Source organism: Monodelphis domestica, chromosome 3, assembly GCF_027887165.1.
Source record: "Monodelphis domestica isolate mMonDom1 chromosome 3, mMonDom1.pri, whole genome shotgun sequence".
In the NCBI taxonomy this organism is placed as follows: Eukaryota; Metazoa; Chordata; class Mammalia; order Didelphimorphia; family Didelphidae; genus Monodelphis; species Monodelphis domestica.
Genome location: NC_077229.1, coordinates 184058695 through 184080004, shown reverse-complemented (window position 1 = coordinate 184080004; position 21310 = coordinate 184058695). Strand labels below are relative to the sequence as shown.

Sequence of the window (21310 nt, the reverse complement as noted above, 5' to 3'; positions counted from 1 at the left end):
GTGATGAATTGCTGGAGTCTTTTTGCTAGTATCCTATTTAAGATTTTTGCATCTATATTCATTAGGGAGATTGGTCTATAGTTTTCTTTCTTTGTTTTTGACCTGCCTGGCTTTGGGATCAGTACCATGTTTGTGTCATAAAAGGAGTTTGGTAGAACTCCCTCTTTGCTTATTATGTCAAATAGTTTGTATAGTATTGGGATTAACTGTTCTCTGAATGTTTGATAGAATTTACTTGTGAATCCGTTGGGCCCTGGGGATTTTTTCTTAGGGAGTTCTTTGATGGCTTGTTCAATTTCTTTTTCTGAAATGGGGTTGTTAAGGTAATTTATTTCTTCCTCTTTTAGTCTAGGCAATTTATATTTTTGTAAGTATTCATCCATATCACTTAGATTGCCATATTTGTTGCCATATAATTGGGCATAGTAGTTTTTAATGATTGCCTTAATTAGCTCTTCATTAGAGGTGAGGTCTTTTTCATCTTGGATACTGTCAATTTGGTTTATTTCTTTCATTTTTTTAAATTAGACTGACTAGTACTTTGTCTATTTTATTTGTTTTTTCAAAGTACCAGCTTCTAGTCTTATTTATTAAATCAATAGTTCTTTGACTTTCAATTTTATTAATTTCTCCTTTGAGTTTTAGGATCTCTAATTTAGTCTTCATCTGAGGATTTTTAATTTGTTTGCTTTCTAATTTTTTAATTTGCATGCCCAATTCATTGGCCTCTGCCCTTCTTAATTTGTTCATATATGAACTCAAGGATATAAATTTCCCCTGAGTACTGCTTTGGCTGCATCCCATAGGTTTTGAAAGGATGTCTCATCATTGTAATTTTCTTCAATGAAGTTATTAATTGTTTCTACGATTTGTTCTTTAACTAACTGGTTTTGGAGAACCATATCATTTAATTTCCAATTAATTTTTTATTTACCTCTCCATGTTCCCTTACTAATTATTATTTTCATTGCATTGTGATCTGATAAAGTTGCATTTATTATTTCTGCTCTTTTGCACTGGTTTGCAATGTTTTTATGCCCTAATACATGGTCAATTTTTGTGAATATACCATGTGCTGCAGAAAAGAAGGTATATTCCTTTTTGTCCCTATTTATTTTTCTCCACATGTCTACTAACTCTAATTTTTCTAAGATTTCATTCACTTCTCACTTCTTTCTTATTCATTTTTTGGTTTGATTTATCTAGTTCAGATAGAGGAAGTTTCAGATCTCCCACTAGTATAGTTTTTCAATCTATTTCGTCCTTGATTTCCTCTAGTTTCTCCTTTAGAAATTTGGATGCTATACTATTTGGTACATACATGTTGAGTACATAGACTTCCTCACTGTCTATACTGCCTTTTATCAGGATGTAATTACCTTCCCTATCTCTTTTAACTAGATTTATTTTTACTTTGGCTTTGTTGGATATCATGATTGCAACTCCTGCCTTCTTTTTGTTAGTTGATGCCCAATAGAATTGGCTCCACCCTCTTACTTTCACCCTATGAGTATCTACCTTCCTCATGTGTGTTTCTTGTAGACAGCATATGGTAGGGTTTTGGATTCTAATCCACTCTGCTATTAGCTTGTCTTTTATGGGTGAGTTTATTCCATTCACATTCAGAGTTATGATTACTAGCTGTGTATTTCCCAGCATTTTGATTTCTGCTCCTTTTCCTGCCTTTTTAATAGCATTTTTTACACAATGTATTACTAAGAATTACAACTCAAGAAACTTAAAAAATGATATAAAATTGCACTTTATATTTAAAAGAAATCTAATGAAATGACATGAATTAAATACATTTCTAAATAGGTTTTATATAAATTATATAAGTACCATAAGTGACTTGTAGGTCAAATGAAGTTTCTTAAGATAAATAAAGCTCTTTTTGTTAAATTCAAAGTTACTATGCTGAGGACAAAATTGCTGGGCTACATATTACAAACCATTGTTATTAAAATAACCTCACTTTTGTGGACCCCTGGGGCTCAGAAGGATACCTTTTGCAAGAATGCAAGTCTCTGAAACTTGGCTTAAAAATAAAGAGAAATTTATTAATTTGGAAAGTAATGTTGAATCTGAAATAATAATATTAATTTTGAGGGGTTTGGGATGGAAAACACATAGGGATTTACATTTAAATATTTTGCTTTTATTCAACAGAGATTAGAAGTTTGGGAAAGGGGGTGGGGGAGAAGGAGGTCTTACAACTTGATCCCTTAGTTTAAAACTCCTAACTAATAATCCTATCTTATCTTATTCTAAATTCATAAGCTCCTGTCCAACAGAAAGTGCAGAGACCTTACATATAGAGTCTTTTGGCAAGTAGAGAATGGAGCCCAGATGAGGAGTCCTAGATGGTCTAGAGAATGGCTGAAGTTTTCCACAATCTTCCCTAGTCCACCTAAGAGTATTGGGGAAAATTCCTGCTCACTCTTGCTTGAAGGTCTGCTTGTCCAAAGTCCATTGGAATCCATAAGAGAGATAAGATCTGCCACTGTCAGGTTTCCCTGTCAGCTCAAAACTCCAGTTGGGATAAACTGTGTCTCCAATTTTGGAACCTTCCCCTGCCAACTCTGAAGATTCTCTGTCTTGAGGATCTGCCAATCATGTTTTGCTATAAATCTGACCTAGAAGCAGCATAGGCGAAACTCTGCCTCCTAGACGGAACAGCATGGGTGGAAGATCTTCTCCTCAGGAGGACAGTGGGACAGCATGAGTAGAGCAACCTGGAGGGCTAATCCCAGAATGCCTCAATTCTGGGGGTTTTATATTCTTTTACAACAGTGAGGACAGGACTCTGGGGCAAGGGATTGGGGAGGAGGTTTTCCCCAAGGCGTGGAGGTGGTTCTCCTGATTTGGAGGACAGATGGATAAGGTGTGTCTCTTTGTCCATCTCAAATCAATGGGACAATCAATGGAGTATAATCCTCTCAGGGTCAGATGTTTTGGGTTGGGAGTCAGAGGATATAAGGGAGCAAAGGAATTTCCCTGATAATAGCTTGCTTGAGTTTCTAGGGGTACAATGCCCATGCCCAACTCTACTCAGATCTAGTGTGGATCTTAAACTCTTTCATACAAAGAAAAAGTTGTTTTCTAGATATAAAGAAAGATAACATACGTGATATTTTTTAAAAGCAAAGTAAAAACATTATCCATTGCATTTCCAAATGAACAGTTTTAATCAATTCATATTTCTAATTATATTCTTCTAAATATCAAAATACCAGAAAAAACTGGAAGTCTATAGATTATGTTTACTTGTTTTAAAAAGTAAACTTACATCAATTTTACTCTTTGATAGTAAAGCAGATTATTATCCTTTATGAATTACAATAAAATGTATCTCATTGTCAATTGTTCAACAAATATTTTAGAAGTATCTTTTGATTTTCAGTATAATAATTTCTTGATTTAAAGTATCACCTTCTATTAAAACTTCAGGTATGAATTAAAGTTAAAGTCTTTTTTTAAGAGTACATCAACATGGAAATCTAGAGATCCCCAGTTTACTTGGTTTGAGTGTAGAAACCCCAGGTTTTGACCTTGTCACAGGAGAGGTTTCCCCCTGAGGGAAGGTCTTTCTTCACCAGACAATGAACATCCTGGTAGTTTGGGTGGGAATGGCTAATCCCATCCAATATTAAGCATCCCTTTTGTCCCTATGGTTTCTCCCCCTAGACTAAGGTCCATTGCTGAGCAGGCCCAGCCCTGGGTTGGGTCTTTCCCTTCTGTGTCCATTATAGGGCATCAGCCCCTCACTGATATTCCTGGTGGCACTCCCAGGGGTCAGTGACCAGGGTGTCCAGACTCTGTGCAGTCTCGGGCAGGAGCTCTGTTGTCGCACTTAGTAGCGCTAACCCCTTTTCACCTTGATTAAAGAGTGATTTTGACTATTTAATAGTTCTGTGTTTTTTCTAGTTGACAAGTATTAATTCTGAAGGGCTTAACATATAATTCTTTATTTATTTTCTTCCAAATCTCTCAAGGGCTAAGTTTATCCCTTCCTTCAACTTTCTTACCCAATTTACTATTGAAGTAGCCCCAGAAAGACCAAAGATGGAAAAATTACCCCTGTCTACATTTTTAGGGGACAGACCTGGTCCATTGTTCAGTCTAAGACAAAGGTCAGTCTAGGACTTCCCTTAAGGCAATTTCCCTAGGGGCAGGGACAAACTTGGGGATTCCATTAAATCAAGTTTAACAAATATATTCAGGTTGGAAAAATTCCCAATTTTACTTAGCATTTTTAAAAATTTGGAACTGATTCAACTCCTCAGTAAAGTACATATTAAAAGCTGAAATGACAAAGGAAACAAAAATTTAGTTTTGATGAGCTATGTGTTAAAAGCTGTTCCAGCCTCATTTTCTGAGGCTTCTTCAAGGAAGTTAATCTTGGTTCCTGAACCCAGGCTAGTAGGGGCAGAGTACTACCTTTAAGAGAACAGAGATTAAGTAGTGCTTAAGTGCTAGATTTATTTTGTTGTAAACCCATCTTTTTTGCTTGCTTTTTTGACTCTGGAAAGCATGACCCAAAAGAAGAGTAAAAGCCACAGAAGAAGAAATGAAAAAGGATTTGTTGTGGGGAAGGGTCAACTTGCTTAAGGTAGGGCTCCTTGGATACAAATATGGGAGAAACTGTTCCATCTGCCCAGTATTGTAAAAACAACAAATGGTTTTCTAACAAGTCTGTCCAGCTAAAGTGGAAGTTCTGTTACAAATTTGTAGCTTTCTCCTAGATACTGACATCAACTTGTTAAAAATAATTCATTTTCCTATTAAAATCTTAAGCATTCACATAAAATACCACCAACATTTATTTGAGGTAGAGCATAGTGGGGGGGGGGGGGGGAAGCAGTAAAGGTGAGATGATGCTAAAAAAGTACAGCTTGATTCTAAGTTATAAAACATTTCCTTTTTATACAAGGACCCTCTAGATTTTTGTCTGTCTGGATGGTCAGTAGAATCAAGAATCTGGCCTGCATATATGGACTGGATATCTGGCCTGGACACCTGGGTTGGCTTGCTTTCATATGATTACCAAACAGTTCAGGCTACCAAATAATTAAAGGAGGCCAAATCTTCAAATTGGGAGCTCTGGAGACTCAAGTGTTCAAAAGAGAAGATTTGGAATTTCTTCATTAGAATACCTTCAATAGAATATTATGGCATCTTGGTTGGGCCTTGTCTGGATCAAATTCAACTGTGTAAAGATTAAAATTTAGGGGGGAAACTGATAGAGGTAGAAATTAGTTTCTCTCTGCAAGGAGTATTATATTTTTAGAGGTTTATTAAAGGTTAAGGATTAAAGAAAATACAGAATAAGAAAACATGTGTGTAGGCCCAGAGAGGCGAAGACCCTTTAAATCATAATTTACTCTCAGCCCAGGTGAGAATTCAGTGAGGTTACAAAGAATTCTGGGGAAGTGGAGCAAGGACTTCTAGGGATTGAAGTCCTGGATTCAAGTCTCCAGTTTTACATCCTCCATTTAATCTTCTGGGAAGAAAGACTTCCCCAAAGGATCATAAAAACATAATCAATTGAAAGATTACAATAATTTGAGGATAAGAGAAAAAAAAGAACAAAACCAATAATTGCTGGATGCATTGACAAAAAGCCAGTTAGGGGGCAGTCCCCTTTGACATGAAAGTATACATACAAATAAATGTTCAATCAACCACACCCAACGTTCATTTTTGTGCAGCTTATCATGGTGTCTTCTCCAACAGTTCAGTTTCTGGATTCAGAGAGGTAGCATCTTTCTTTATCTAAAATTCTTCGAAAAAGGAATTTAAACTTTGCAATTGAAAATAATGATATTTTTTACACACCCTCCCCCCCCCCCCCCCGTTAAGAGGGTGATTGAAAAATACAGGATCACTTAAGGATTCATGGCTGAGGTATGAGGTATATGAAACACTTGGCAAGAGAAATTAAAAAGATATCAGAAAAATCCAAAAGAAAAGAAAAATTTCTGGATGAAAATAATAGACTATCAAAGTCTTATGTGTAAAAACTCTAAGTAAAAGAAAAATAAATCTATAACAGGTCCTTGAATCAGGGCCCAATCAAAATGATCTAAGCAATGATGCATTTACCCAGTCAGTAGCCAGGACTACAGAAAGGTACCACACTATGAAAGACAGAAAAGGGACCAAATTATAGGAGCCAAGGTTGAGATACTTGGTAGAATGTGGAACAAGGAATACCTGCCTTTAACACATGTTAAACAGCCACAACCTTGAACCCCAAACACGTTCAAGTCCTCTTTGTCTAGGCTCAAAGTTACATCAATTTCACCAGGATTGGTTGGTTTCTTTGACCTTGTGCTTGATTGGCACTATGCAGTTTAGCTTTGTGCTTCTTTGGCACTGTGCAATGGTTCTTTTGTGTATATCTTGTCCTGCAATTAGACAGAATCATTAAGCAAAGTCTCATAATTTTTTAAATAATTAGTGGCATCATTTTTATAGTCTCTAGTTTTTTGGGCATGCATTGACAAATGTATTTTAAACTTATAGTACTGAAAAGTCAAAAAGTTAAAGAAAATATTAACGCTGGTGACATGTGCTTCAAATATAAAAAAGGAGAGAAAAATAAAAAAAGTGAAAAAGTATATTGCACATGCAAGAAAAACATAATAATAAAAGTCTTTAAAAAATTCAAAAATATAGCTTATAATCATTGACACTCTGTGTCAGCTAAGGAAATATAGAATAAAAGGCTTTCTCACCAAAAATGAGATCCATTTCCTCTTCATATTGTAAAATTGAGATTTGAACTCTGGACTCCATTCCCCAGGAGTCCTTGCTAGCTCCCAGAATGCCCTCTACTCTCACTGAATTCTCACCTGGGACGAGAGCAAAATTTTATTTAAATGGTCTTCCCCATAGGCGGGGTTTCTTTACTTCCTGTCTCCACTGGCAAACAGACGCGTCTCATGATGTGAGTGAAATTTTGGGTGAGCCTCATGGCCCACTTGGCACATGCCTTTTCTTACTTGTATATTTTTAAATCCGTAACCTTTAATAAACCTCTAAAAAATATAATACTCCTTGCAGAGAGAAACTAATTTCTAACTGCCTCAGTTTCCCAAATTTTAGTCTTTACAATATCTGGCCATGATCCACTGGTAAGTATGAGCAAATGAACTGAGCAGGGTAACATTTTTCATTTTAAAGAACAGTAGTACAAATATGTGGTATCAATATCCCCAAAATTCTCAATAGCCCAATTAATTACAATAGCAAACAAACACACTATCATATTTCATATAAGTTGCGGTATGACATTTTAAAAAACCTATAAACTGATGGATATTTGTCACGATTTTTACAAACATAGCAAATCTTTCAACCCTTGTGAATAAACATATTTTTAAACAAAGTAAAACTCATGTTGGGTTTATAACATCGTCAAGAAATATCATTCTGGTTGAAGTAAAGTAGTGAGCTGAAGAGTATAAATGAGAGGTGCTCCTTTTTTGGAAGCTTTTTAGGGGTACAAATGCCCTGAGATTAACTGCCCCAACTTTCATTCACATATTTAGAAATGCGGGAAGGTTGGGGGTTATAAAATGTATTTCACTTCAGCTACTAATAATACTAATACTTATACCTCATGTTAGGGGCAGGCAAAAATAACCAGATTGTTAAAAAAAATTCCAAAAATCATGTTTAAAAAACCCTTAAAATCATTTGAGATATTTAGCACAGTAAAATTTCCAAAGGTTATAGCAATTGTAACCAGTTCTGATGAAGTCCATCTATCCTTTATGTGACAATTTACAAAGGCAAAAATAGAAAGGCTGTTTTTTTCATATATGGGCTTAATTACAATGATCTCAATATGGTTATAGGGGAAAAAGCAACAGAATTTAACAGTACTTAACCCAGTACTTTAAAATGATTCAGTTTAACAGAATAATATCGAATGCAGTAATATATGAATTTAAATTCACAAAGTTAAACCTTAAACAAAGCAAACAATAAAATGCAATGAAATTACAGAGATTTATATAAACCATTAGAGTCTGAAATGCCTTAAAATATATAACCTCCAATCTTCAAAGTTCCTTGGGTTATTATCCATTTAGATGTCTATTGTCCGAAGGCAAATTGATATGGGGTAAGCAATGAGGTCCAAGTGATCTGCTCAGGGCCACATGGCCATGAAGTGTGTCAGACCAGATTTCAACCAAAGACCTCCCATCTCTGGGCCTGGCTCTCAGGCCACTGAGACACCCAGGTGCCTCCCCAAAGTTAGGTAAAAGGTTGTCCAGAGCTGAATATCCTCCCTGATATGCAGGTGAAGTCAATAAAAGGATCAATGCAATTAAAAGATATACTTGTAAAATAGCCATGCTTTTAAGTTCCTGCTTGAAAAAACCTTTCTTCTTTCCCTCTTGTCTCTCTCCCTCCTATGCTCCGATCCACCCATGTGGAGCCCAATCTGCCCACATGGAGTCAATACCCCTGTTTGTTACCAGCTGGTAGAAATGAGTCTTGAGTGATGAGTGGATCTGCTCCAAGGCTAGAGTTTGTTAGGCAGACAGGTCACCAGGTGATTGCAATCTAGGTTGAATCAGGTGGGCCAGGTGAGCAAAAGACCAGGCGTGGCAGCCGCCAGAGAAATAGGCAGGCATAAAGAAGCAGCCAGGAACCAGGTGAGCGGCAAACAGCAAACAGGTCTGGAGTGGGGGCTGCAGGCAGGAATGCACATAGGCAGGGAGAAGTGGCCGAGCCGCTGGGAGGGAAGGGCTCAAGAAATCTGAAGAGGATGGCTGCTGGCAGGAGCTGATAAAGATAGTTTTTCTAAAAAAAGCATCTTGGAGAAATGGCTTAAAAAAAATTCTAGGCTAAAAAATTTGAGAAGTTCTCATCCAATCTAGTGGTCACCATAACTGTAAAGATTAAAGTTTAGGGGGAAAACTGATAGAGGTAGAAATTAGTTTCTCTCTGCAAGGAGTATTATATTTTTAGAGGTTTATTAATGGTTAAGGATTAAAGAAAATACAGAATAAGAAAACACATGTCTCGGCCCAGAGAGGCCTAGATACAACCTCACCTACATTATGAAAAGAACCACATCTGCTTGCAAAAGGAAACAGGAAAGAAAAGAGCATCTGCCAACGATGAAGACCCTTTAAATAATAATTTGCTCTTGGCCCAGGTGAGAATTCAATGGGATTACAAAGCATTCTGGGGAAGTGGGGCAAGGACTTCTTGGGATTGAAATTCTGGATTCAAGTCTCCATTTTTACAACTGGTTTTATGAAGGTGGTAAGCTTCTTTTCCTAAAAATAATATTTTATTTTATTCCTCAATTAAATGAAAAGAAACCAATTTTTAACCTTTTTAGAAAAAGTTTGAGTCAGATTTTCATCCTTCCTCTTTGCCCTTCCCACTCTCTAATAGAGCAAGTAATCTGATATAAATTTTATATGTGTAATAGCATAAAACATTTCCCCTATATTAATCATTTTAGGAAAGAAGACTTGAGCATACAAAAGAAAAACAAAGTAAGAAAATGAAATATAGCGTATCTTGATTTGCACTCAGATCCCATTGGTTTTATCTCTGGGAGGAAAATGGTGTTTTTCATTATGAGTCTATGAGAATTATCTTGGATAACTATATTGCTAAGAATAGCTAAGTCATTCATAAATGTTCATCATGTAATGTTGCTGTTACTGTATATAATGTTCTCCCTGTTCTGCTCACTTTACTTTGTATTAGTGTATTAGAGGGTTGGTTTGGGTATTTTGGAGAAAAAGTAGATGATCCCAGAAAGTAGAAGGAGGGTGAGATGGATTACCCCTTCAGACTTCTTCAAATATGTCTCTCCACTAACCCTGCCTTTACTTCCCTCTAATAACTGATTAATAGGTTGTCAACATGGAATCTAGGAACCCCAAATTTGTGGCCTAGTGGGATCTGGTAAACCCCAGGTTTCAGGACTAGCTTGTAGGTTGGAGACCCAAAAGTTTGTACTTGTTCCCTGTTCCTATGGGAATCTACCCTGAAGGAAATCCCAGGCTAACAGTTTCAGACTAAGTGGCAGACCCTCAGGTAAATGACAATCCTAGTTTGGTGGGACTAAGCATATGGTAAGGACCCTCTTTGTCTTAGGTAGTCTCCCCTTATAGGATCCACCAGCAGCTCCTATATATATAATGAACTTGTGGGTGGTGACCTGAGAAGGAGAATGGAGGCTAGAGGAATATGATGAATAGATTAAAGATAGAGGGAGAGTCTGCAGGAATAAAGACCCAGAGACAACAAGTTAAAAACACATGGGGAGAAGCGAGCTCCATAAATACCTCTCTAGAAAAAGATAATAAGTGGAGAAATTATAAGTATGAGAAACAAGAGAACATGTGGGAAGTTGAGAACTCCGAGATATCCCCCAAGGACCAGATGGCTGTAAACCTCAAAATTCCTTAGACTTATAAATGTTGGAAATTTCACCATTGGGATATTTCATACTTGGAAAATTTCCAACATTTATAAGTCTAAGGAATTTTGAGGTTTACAATGTCCCTTCGTGGTCGCCACAATGTTACAAGGGAATCACTTTAAAAGACTGATATATATTAATTTAAGGTCGCCAAGGAATCAGCTATGTAATTCCTAAATGAAAAACTCAAGTCAGCCGTCAGCTTTTTTTGGAGTTTAATTACAATAGGAGTAAGAAAGGAATTAGAGATAGAGAGAGTGAAAAAGGGAGAGAAGGGAATAGGGCTTAAATACCCCTTCTGTTTAGGCTGGGCCAAAAGGCCCAAGCCCTTAGATAGCTGGGGCAAAGAAAAGAGATCAGTCCCTATTACTCACGTGTCCAAAATGGAGAAACAGTCTCAGAGGCCCCCACCTTCAGCTTCCTTCAGAGCAAGCCTTCTCAGAGTCACAGGAACCACCCCCGACCAACTCTCCTCAACCTCCCCTCGAGTCTTCAGACCCCCTATCTTTAAGGAAAACCCTCCAAGTTCCTCCCCTCAGTTCTCCCATCTACCAATCACTCTTCATCAATTTCCCTGTGCCAATGGAGGCTCTAGCTTAACCCAGGACCGCCCAGAGGTTTCTGGCTTTTGCACATGTCTGTTGAAGGTCATATTTTCAAATGATTAAATCTTTACTCCTTTGCTACAGCCCTTTCTAAATCCTGTTAACTTGAGTATGGTAGAGATTGAAATAATTAAATTTTGATCTAGGCTGCAGCCCTTACTCAATCCTATTAGGACTGAATAGGGTGGAGATTTATTCCAAGTATCTCCATTGTATCAATTCTAAAATCAATCAAGACTCAAAGAAATTCCTGTTCTATGCTTAAGCATAGGTCAAAGTCCTTTCCATTGTTCAGCAAAGGGTTTCTGTCCTAAAGTAATCTTAAGAAGGGAAGAGAAGGAACCTCCCATGCCAATGGGGTTCCCATTCCAATAGACTATCAGTAAGAAATTTTCCAAGTATGAAATATCCCAATGGTGAAATTTCCAACATTTATAAGTCTAAGGAATTTTGAGGTTTACATGGCCAAGAGATTAATGGGAGATATGCGGGGCAACTGCGTTGCGTAAATCAGCCAGACATGAGGAGCAATATAGGCAAGACCTAAGAGGCAAGAGTGAAAGAGACAAGAGGGAGAACAAGGCAAGAGAAGTAAGACGAGGCTCGCACATGCTCCCCAACTTTTATTGGAGATTTTAGGAATGTGAAGTGGGAGGTGATTAATGAATACGTGACATGATATAGGTTTTAACATTGGTTGATTTGACAACGACAAAATCAAAGAGGAGGAGATTAATCCAACCAGCACTTTGTAAAGGAATGTAGTCTGAGCCAGGACACTGTGGCTGGCAATGCCCAGCCCAGGAATTTGCTTGTCCTTTGGAAACTGTCCATGAGTCTTGGTATATGAATATGTAATATACAATATCAATACATCAATCATACTTCCAAGATGCTAACATGTCTGGTATGCTACACCCCTATTGTATCAGAGACCCTTTCCCAAGAAGATCCACACCTGGGCAGGAACCATTCTTTAGTATCCATTGTAAGCAGCCTCTTCTCTTATACCTTATCCCAGGGGTCCCCATACTTTTTACACAGGGGGCCAGTTCACTGTCCCTCAGACCGTTGGAGGGCCAGACTATAAAAAAACAAACACTATGAACAAATCCCTATGCACACTACTGGAGGTAGTGCTGGGCCTGTGACTCTGTTTACCACTATCTGGGATAGCGGAGGCTGCAGTGCTGGTTGTGATGGGCCTGTTACACATTGCACAGTTCCATCACCGCCACCATTATTCTGGGCAGCAGTATATACAGTGCGGAATCCCCTCCCCCAGATCGCCTTTACCATGCTGACATCTTCCATTGTGCAGCCACATAATCCTTTCCACAGTGCCTCGTTCTCCTTTAGTTACTCTCAGAAAAAGGTGCCAGGCAAAGGATTATGTCACAGGAAGTAGTACTGTACGTGAGAGACACTGCGCTTTACAGTGTTGTCACATACAGTACTCTAGGAGCACAGGATGCAAATGCACTGACCTCTCACTGACCACCAATGAAAGAGGTACTCCTTCCAGAAGTGGGGTGGGGGCTGGATAAATGGCCTCAGGGGGCCATATGTGGTCCATAGTTTGGGGACCCCTGGCCTAGCCTCCAGCTATGATTCCTTTCCCAAGATTGATTGTATTCTGTCAATATAGTTTGGGCACTCCCATTTCCTTGTAGCCATGGTAATGTCAATCAATCATATTTCCTTGTCCCTGTTTCCCAAAAGGTATATAAGTTCCCCAAATTCTTTTGCCCTTGGGAGCTGTCATCTAGCATGGTGGCACTCCCAGGAGACCAGCGCTGAATTCCTGTCCATGATTAAAGAGTGGTTTTCCTTACTATTTAATAGTTTTTTTTTTCCAGTTTAACAACAGAAAGAGGTGTTATATTCTTGTACAAACAGGTCTTTTTCTCTTTTTTTGAAAATCTCTTTGGAATACAGACCTAGTAATGGTATTACTGGATCAAAGGGTATATATACAGTTTTAATACCCTTTTGGCATAGTTCCAAATTGAGCTCCAGAATGGCTGGATGGTTCACAACTCTACCAGCAGTGCATTAGTGCCCTAATTTTCCCATATCCCCCCCAACATCCATTATTTTCCTTTTTCTATCATATTAGCCAAACTGTTAGGTGTGAGGTAGTAATGTTGTGGGAGAGCTTTGAGGTGAAATCCCAGGTTCTGCATAGGTTACCTTTTGCAACAATGCAAGACTCCAAAATTAACTTAAAAATAAAAGGAGACATTTATTAATTTGGAGTTGAACAGCCAGGAGACAGTGTGCTGGTGGAACACTGGTTCCCTGAGGAGATGTTTTTGTACCTCTTTGACAACAAGGGTTATAGGATAAGAAAGGGAGGGGGGGGGAAGATGGGGTGAATTAAGAATGAAGTAATTCATTGGGTTGGGGGGTATAAGGGATAATCTGTGGAATTCAAGGGATATTTGGATTAGGTACCACCCAAATGCCTATCAGGGTGCAACTGGAAGGTGCATATCTATGTTAATTGAAGATTTAGGGGTTTAGTGCAGGGAGAATTTTATCAGAAAGGAATTTCCTGCATCCCTTTTGATCTGGAATACTTCTGGACTTTGGGGTGTCTAGGAGGACCTTACAGTTGTTTAATTTGCATTTCTGTGATCATCATTTAGAGCATTTTCTCATATGATTATGTAGTCTTGATTTTTTTGTCTGAAAGCTGCCTTTTCATAGCCTTTGACCATTTATCAATTGAGGAATGATTTGGAGTCTTATAAATTTGACTCATTTCTCCATATATTTGAGAAGTAAGGCCTTTATCAGAGATACTTGCTGCAAAAATTTTGGGCTATCTCACAAATGAGCCTCTGCCCCTAGAATTTAGCAAGAATGTGAGATATTCCTTGAGAAGTGCATATCTATTTTACTACAATTAAACCTTATACAGTAATGTCTATTTTATATATTTTTAATATTTAAAGTCCACAGGAGACAGTCAGAGAAAAAGTATAGAGCAGACATATGGAGTGGCTTATTCCAAGAAGAGCTAGGAAGCTGTTCCACTGTCACAAAGACTGCTTGGTGGGGAACAAAGTACTAAGAAGATTGGAAAGGTAGAAGAGTAATAAAGGTCTCTGAATAACAAACACAGGATTTTGTTTTTGATTTTGGAGGTTATTGGGAGCCAATAGAGAACTAAAACAGCCAAGCCAGAATGCACTTGTATGCCAGTCATTAATTTCAGAGGTGGTAGGCTGGGTGCTTGATGAAAAAGCTCCAAAAGATCCAGGGATTCTAAGCTTCCCATAAAACATAGTTCAGATGTCATCTCCTATTTTCCTGATCTCTCCAGTTATTTGCATATTGCATCTGGTGCCTTTTGGAACTCCTTGAGTATAGGCACCTTTTATTATATTAATAACAAATTTATTACAAAATTATAAAAATAATAAAACCCCTTAAAATTATATTAATAACAAAAGTAACAACAACAAGAAATCTATCAATAGATGCTGAAAGTCTCTTACAAAATATAATATTCATTCCTATTAAAAACTCTGGAATGCAGAGGTATAAGTGATTTTTTTTTTAAAGCCTTACCTTCCATCTTGGAGTCAATACTATTGACTCCAAGGCAGAAGAGTGGTAAGGGCTAGGCAATGGGGGTCAAGTGACTTGCCCAGGGTCACACAGCTGGGAAGTGTCTGAGGTCATATTTGAACCTAGGACCTCCCATCTCTAGGCCTGACTCTCAATCCACTGAGCTACCCAACTGCCACCAAGTGATTTTTTTTAACATGATATGGAACACCTACCTAAAACCATCACCAAGTATTATTTGTAATAGAGATAAACTAGAAGCATTTCCAAGAAGATCAGGAGTGAAACAAGGATGCCTATTATCACTAATATTATTTAATATAGTATTTGAAATACTAAGAGAAGAAAAAGAAATAGAAGAAATCAGAGTGGGCAAAGAATTAATGAAACTATCTTTCTGCAGATATGATGTGAAAATTCTAAAGATTCAATTAAAAAGTTAGTTGAAGCTACCAATAGTTTTAGCAAAGTAGGAGGATAGAAAATAAACCCATATAAGTAATCAGAATTTTTATATATCACTAACAAAGACATGTAAGAAGAGATAGAAAAATATTCCATTTAAAATAACCACAGACAGAATAAAATACCTGGGAGAATACCTCCAAAACAAACCCAGAAACTTATATGAATATAATTCTTAAATACTTCTTATGCAAAAAAAGTCAAATTTAAATAATTGGAGAGATGCTAATTTTCATGGGTGGGTAGAGTCAATATAATTAAAATGACAATCCTATCTATCTACTTATTCAATGCCATGCCAATTCAAGTACAAAAAAAATTTGTTCAGCTAGAAAAAAGAAAAATAAATTCTTTTGAAAGAACAAAAGATAAAAAAATCAAATGAATTAATGAAAAGAAAGTATAAAAGAAGGAGGTCTAGCAACAACAGATTTTAAACTATTATAAAGCAGTGATTGTCAAAACGTCTGGTATTGGCTAAGGAATAGGAAGGTAGAATGGTGGAAAAGAATTGACATACAGCAAACAGTAGTGAAAGGTTATAATAATAACCCTGTATTTGAAAACAATATGGATCCAAATTTTGCAATAACTCACTATTGGGTAAAAATTGCTGGGGCAATTGGAAATCAGTTTGGTAGAAACTAAGTATAGATCAATTTTTTAAGACCAAGACATAAAAGGAGGTATCATAAGCCAATTAGAAGAATAGGGAACACAGAAAGATAATAATCTTTCTGATTTAGAGATAGGAGAGGAATTTATGAGTAAACAAAAAATGGAGAGCATTGTGAGAAGTAAAATGGATAATTTTGAGTTCATTAAATAAAAAAGTTTTTGTAAAAATAAAACTAATTAAGCCAAGATTAGAAGGAAAGTAGTGTTGACTTGGAAAAAACACAAATTATTAGTAAAAAAAAAACACTCTTTAATTAAGGAAAGAGGTACAGGGCTGAGTTAGGCCTCTATACAGAGCTGTGTACCACATGCCTATGCAGAGTCCGAGGATTGAACTCTGAATGCTCTGGACACTGACCCCTGGGAAAGCCAACCATGCTAGATTGAACAATTCCAAGGAGCCATTAAAGTGGGCAAGCTTAAATACCTTTCTAGGGGAACATGGGGACTGAGGATGAGAGGGATAGTTGATTGACTTTACACTGGTAACAAAGGAAAATGAGGAGCTGATGATTTACAATGGACACAAAAGGGAAAGATTCAGTCAAGGGCTGGGCCACCTAGGTAAAGGTCTTTGGTTTAAGGCCATGATAGTGAACCTATGACACACATGTCAGCACTGACACATGTAGCCATTTTTGATGACTCATGGCCACATGCAGGCTCAGTGCTCCTTAGGTCCAAGAGCTGCCTGGGAAGCTGAGCACCAACAGTTATGGCCATGGCCATACCCTGGCACAGCTCTGTGTGTGTGTGTGTATGTGTGTGTGTGTGTGTGTGTGTGTGTGTGTAGGACTGCTCCACACACTGGCTGTGAGGGGGGTGGGATTGCTGCCTGTGGCACACACTAGGCGGCTGGGATGCATGGGGTTCCCTTGGGGTGGGGAGCAGGAGAATGCATGGGCAGGCAGGCTGGTGATCTTGTGGTGCCCTGGTGCCAGCTGGCTGGGGAGAGGTGGGGTGGAAAATTGAGCAGTGCTCAGGCCCACTTGCAACAGAGGAGTGCCTGGAACCCATTACCAGACACTTTTAGCACCCTGAAAAATATAGCAATGGCTTTACTCACAATTTTTCCCTCTACATACTTTTGTGAGACCTTATTCTTAGTGTTAAATAATATCAAAACCAACAAAAGAAATAGATTGACAGATAAAGTTAGTAGTTCTTGCTTGTGCTTGAAGTGTACAAAATGCCAACCTTCAATTGAAGATTTAGCCAATGAAATTCAGCAACAAAAAAGTCACTAACAGGCAAGTTAGTTAAAGATTCCCCCCTCCCCCTCACTTATCTTAGTTTACAGCACTCCACACAAGTTAAAAAATATCAAGACCAACAAAAGAAACTGACAAACAGATGAACAAAGAAGTCCCTTGGCAGGAAGTTAAATAATTATATTTTGGTTTATTAAATAGTTATATATTACAATTATACATTTTTGTTATTTAAACTATATTGAAAATTATGTTTCTTTTTTTCTCAAAGTGACACACTACCCAAGTTATGCTAAGTTTTTTGGCAAACTTTGACACATCAAGCTCAAAAGGTTGCCCATCACTGGCCTAAGGGGAGAAATCAGTGGGACAAAAGAGACACTTAACATCTGATGGGATTAGCTATTCCCACCTAACTACCTTAAGGTCTATTGTTAGTCTGAGAGTAGTGAAATTGGACTTTCCCTCAGGGAGGAACTCTAATGTGACATGGTCAAACCTAAGGCTTTCACCTTTAAGCTAAGTAAACTGGGGTTCATTATATCTTTCTAGGCCACAAGTTTGGGGGTTTCTAGATTCCAGGTCGACAGCAGAAAATTTGGAGGAAATTATTATAGACAATTATATAGAGAAGTTTGTCAAATTTATAAAATAAGAGCCATTTGCCAATTGACAAATGGTCAAAAGATACGAACCGTTTTTAGATGAAGAACATATGAGTATATGAAAAAATGCTCTAAATCACTACTGATTAAAAATGCAAATCAAAATAATTCTGAGATATTATCTCACACCTGTCAAACTGGCTAAAATGATAAAAACGGCAAAATGACAAATGTTAAAAGGGATGTGGAAAATGGAGACACTAATATATTGTTGGTAGAGCCATGAACTGATCCAACCGTTTTGGAGACCAATTTTGAATTATACCTAGAGTAATAAATCTGTGTATAATTTAGACCCATATTGCTGGGTCTGTTTTCCAAGGAGATTGAGGAAAAAGAAAAGAACACACGTGTTTCAAAATATTTATATTGACATGGGCACTGTACCCCAGAAACCCAGGCGAACTGTTATCAGGGAACTCCCTGGACAGAAAGATGCACCTTCAGGCCACACCTTGCTCCTATCAGACATCTGTTTGTCCCCTAAAACTAAGGAATCTTTATGTTCCCAAGCAGACCCCAGTATGATCACCCCACCTCATGCCTGAGTGACTCTCTTATAAAAAAATGTATAAAATCTCCAGAACTGATGTCATCTGGGGGACAGCCTCTCCATCTATGCTGTCCCCATGGGGGAATAGCCTTTCCTTTCATGCTGTCCTCCCAGGGAACTGCTCCCCACCTTGCTGTTCTACCTTGCTATCCTCCTGGCCACTCTCAACATTACTTTCTAAATTAATAAATCTCTTTTTGTTTTTAAGCTAAGTTTTGGAGTCATTGCATGCTTGCAAAAGGCATCCTTCCATGCCCATAACAATATCAGCTCTTTTTTGGTGGCAAAAAACTGGAAATTGAAAGGACTTTCATCATTCTGGGAAAGGTTGACCAAACTGTGGTATATGATTGTGATGAAATAATATTGTATAGTAAGAAACAATGAATGGGTTAATTAAAAAACAAACAAATAAACATGTAAAGACCTACATGAATTAATGAAAGTGAACAGAGTAGAAGGAAGAGAGTATTATATAAAGCTACAGAATGAATATTTGAAGAATGACTTCTGAATGTTCACCTCCAGAGAACTGCTAAATAGAAACACAAAAGACAGAATTTATATATGTATCTATATCTATATCTATATCTATATCTATATCTATATCTATATCTATATCTATATCTATATCTTTTTTGTACTGTTGATGCCTTCTGTGGTTCTGGGCAGGAGGAGTTGAGACACCTGGGAATAAATTCTATCATAAAAAAAGTACAAAATTTAAAAAAAGAGCGAGAGAGAGTAGGTACTTTTAGATTATGTCTTTTATAAATGCTGTTTGAATTGAAAGGCTATAGGACATGTCAACATGGAAATATAGAAATCCCCAGTTTTAGTTTGAGTGTAGAAACCCCAGGTTTTGACCTTGTCACAAGAGAAGTTTCCCCCTGAGAGAAGGTCCCACTTCACCAGACAATGGACATCCTGATAGTTTGGGTGGAGGCAGCTAATCCCATCCAATGTTAAGTATCCCTTTTGTCCCAGTGGATTCTCCCCCTAAGCTAAGGTCCTTTACCTAGGTGGCCCAGCCCTGGGCTGAGTCTTTCCCTTTTGTGTCCATTGTCAGGCATCAGCCCCTCCCTGTTATTCCTGTCTGGAACTCTTCATTTTCCTTTCTTACCATTGTAAAGTCAGTCAACTGTCTCTCTCACTCCAAGCCCCCAGGTCATCTAGAGTGGTATATAGGTTCCCCAAATTCTTTTGTTCCCCGGAGTCCATCCTCCCAGGGCTCAGTGACCAGGGCGTCCAGACTCTGTGCAGTCTTGGAGCAGTTCTGTTGTTGCACTTAGTAGCCCTAACCCCTTTTCCCTTGATTAAAGAGTGATTTTGACTATTTAACAGTTCTGCGTTTTTTCTAGTTAACAGACAGTTGGTGGGTTTTCCTTAATGCTATGTAATGGAATATAGTGGCAAAAGTTCTGAGGCAAGAGACCTGGATTGCACATGCCACCGGAAGACTCGCCTTCTTTATCCCAAAATTTAAAGGTTGAACTGACTAGTTGAAGTCAGGTCTCTTTCTGCCGTAAATAATCTACTTTGTTGGCAATGTGTGGCACACGGGGAAAAAAAAGGTAAGCCACAAGTAAGCGTCATCTGTTTCTCTTTAGCTATTAGCATCACCCGAGGAAGTAATCGTTCTCCCTTTCCTCGGGAGCCTTTAACACTAAAAATGTTGGGAAAGGAAGGGTTAATGGGAGCAAGAGTCATAAACTCTGGCAGAAATGTGGTCCAGAGGAAGTGGGATAAAGTTGAAGTCCGAGGGTATAATAACGCTCACCCTCCTCAGCCAAGGTTCCGCCTCTCCCGGATTAACACGCCTCCGGTTTTCTCCAAACCTGGCCTTATTCTCTCTAGCCGCCTAGGCCTGCAATTCACCGTCAAGTTCAGCTGCAATAAGAAATGGTGCTAGGGACGCGTTTCTTGGGGCTCTGGGCCCCGCGGGCTTTCGGCTTTCTTCCTCGGCGGGTAAGGCTGGCCTCTTCCGCGCCGGCTACACCGGGGCCTGAAGGTCCGGGAGGGCCTTGCAGCTTCTCTCCCAGGCAGCCTGACCTAAGAGGCGCGTCCGCAGCCCGAGGGGAGCTCTTCAGGACCCAAGGTCCCCGGGCCGGGGTAGAGGACTGCGGGCCGCCTGGCGAGCGCTGCTAGGGAAGGTGGGTGGTGGGGGAGAGGACGGAGAATGTAGCCGTTTTTCTGAACTTGAACTTGGGAACCCCACCCTCCCTCCGCCCCAATCGGCTGCTGTGTGTAATTAATAAAAAAAAAAAATCAAGTTCCCTAGTTGAAACATGCCTCTTGCTCAATTCCGAGGTTTGTTGCTCCGACTTAAAATTGGATCAGTTTTAAAGCCCTGGGACCCCGGGGGTCCCTCCCACGCGGGTGGGGAGAGTGAAAGTGCACCTCCCCCGTTTCTCCCCCATCCCATCCCCCTCCCCATTCCAAAATCTCCTAGAACTAGGAAAAACTTTAAGCAGACAGAAAACTGGTGGGGTGAAGATGAGAACACACTCACTCCCGGCAATGGTGGGAAGAACAATAACTTTCTTGTAAAGGCCTGGCATTATTCCTTTGGAAAAGAAAAGTGAGTAGCTAGTCCTCTATTCTCTTAGAAGGTAAGTTCCTTAAAGGCATGGGCCCGATATCGTGCTTGTTAGTCCATAGTCCAGTATTTGTATTTACAAAACTTGACATATTGCTTAATAAATGCCCAGCCTCCCTTCCGACCCACCCCTCTCCCCTCCCTCTCCCCTCCCTCTCCCCCACTGGTTGTATTTGTGTCTTCTTAAATAAGAAGGGTTTTATTTTTTTGAACAAGATTTATTCATGACTATAGGATGCATTTAGTATTGCTTTCTCTCTATAAAGTCAAAGTTGGAAATACAAAGAATTTGTCTAGTTTACAGGTAATAAAGGACAAAATTATAAAGAGTATAGTAGGGAAAAAGTAGTGAAATGGACACACCTACCAGCTGTCACTAATCTCTCAGCCTCAGTTTTTCAGTCTGCTTCATGGGCATACTAATTCTTATAGGTTCATAATTATAGAGCTTGAAGGGTCCTCAGAGACCACCCAGTCAAACCTATTCCTT

General features: G+C 38.6%; 1 protein-coding gene and 1 long non-coding RNA gene across 3 annotated transcripts in view; one reads left to right on the top strand and one right to left on the bottom strand.

Annotated features, from left to right (window-relative positions):
* Nucleotides 1-5836: 5836 nt before the first annotated feature.
* Nucleotides 5837-20133, bottom strand: LOC130458353 (uncharacterized). Its single transcript, XR_008917578.1, has 3 exons — nt 20002-20133; nt 6741-6857; nt 5837-6410 (listed from the first exon to the last, which is right to left on the bottom strand). It is a non-coding gene; the product is annotated as an uncharacterized LOC130458353 (long non-coding RNA).
* The window catches only part of DECR1 (2,4-dienoyl-CoA reductase 1), an 80271-nt gene continuing 78630 nt past the window's right edge, over nt 19670-21310 (top strand). Inside the window, exon 1 of one of the 2 annotated variants that reach the window (XM_056823342.1) lies at nt 19670-19795. Coding sequence is in view for 1 of the 2 variants with exons in the window: in XM_007488080.3 (XP_007488142.1) it covers nt 20124-20189 (66 nt within the window). In the remaining variant the exon portion in view is untranslated. Of the gene's footprint in view, nt 19796-19934; nt 20190-21310 lie in introns of those variants that run through there. The other variant, XM_007488080.3, reaches the window with a different exon arrangement.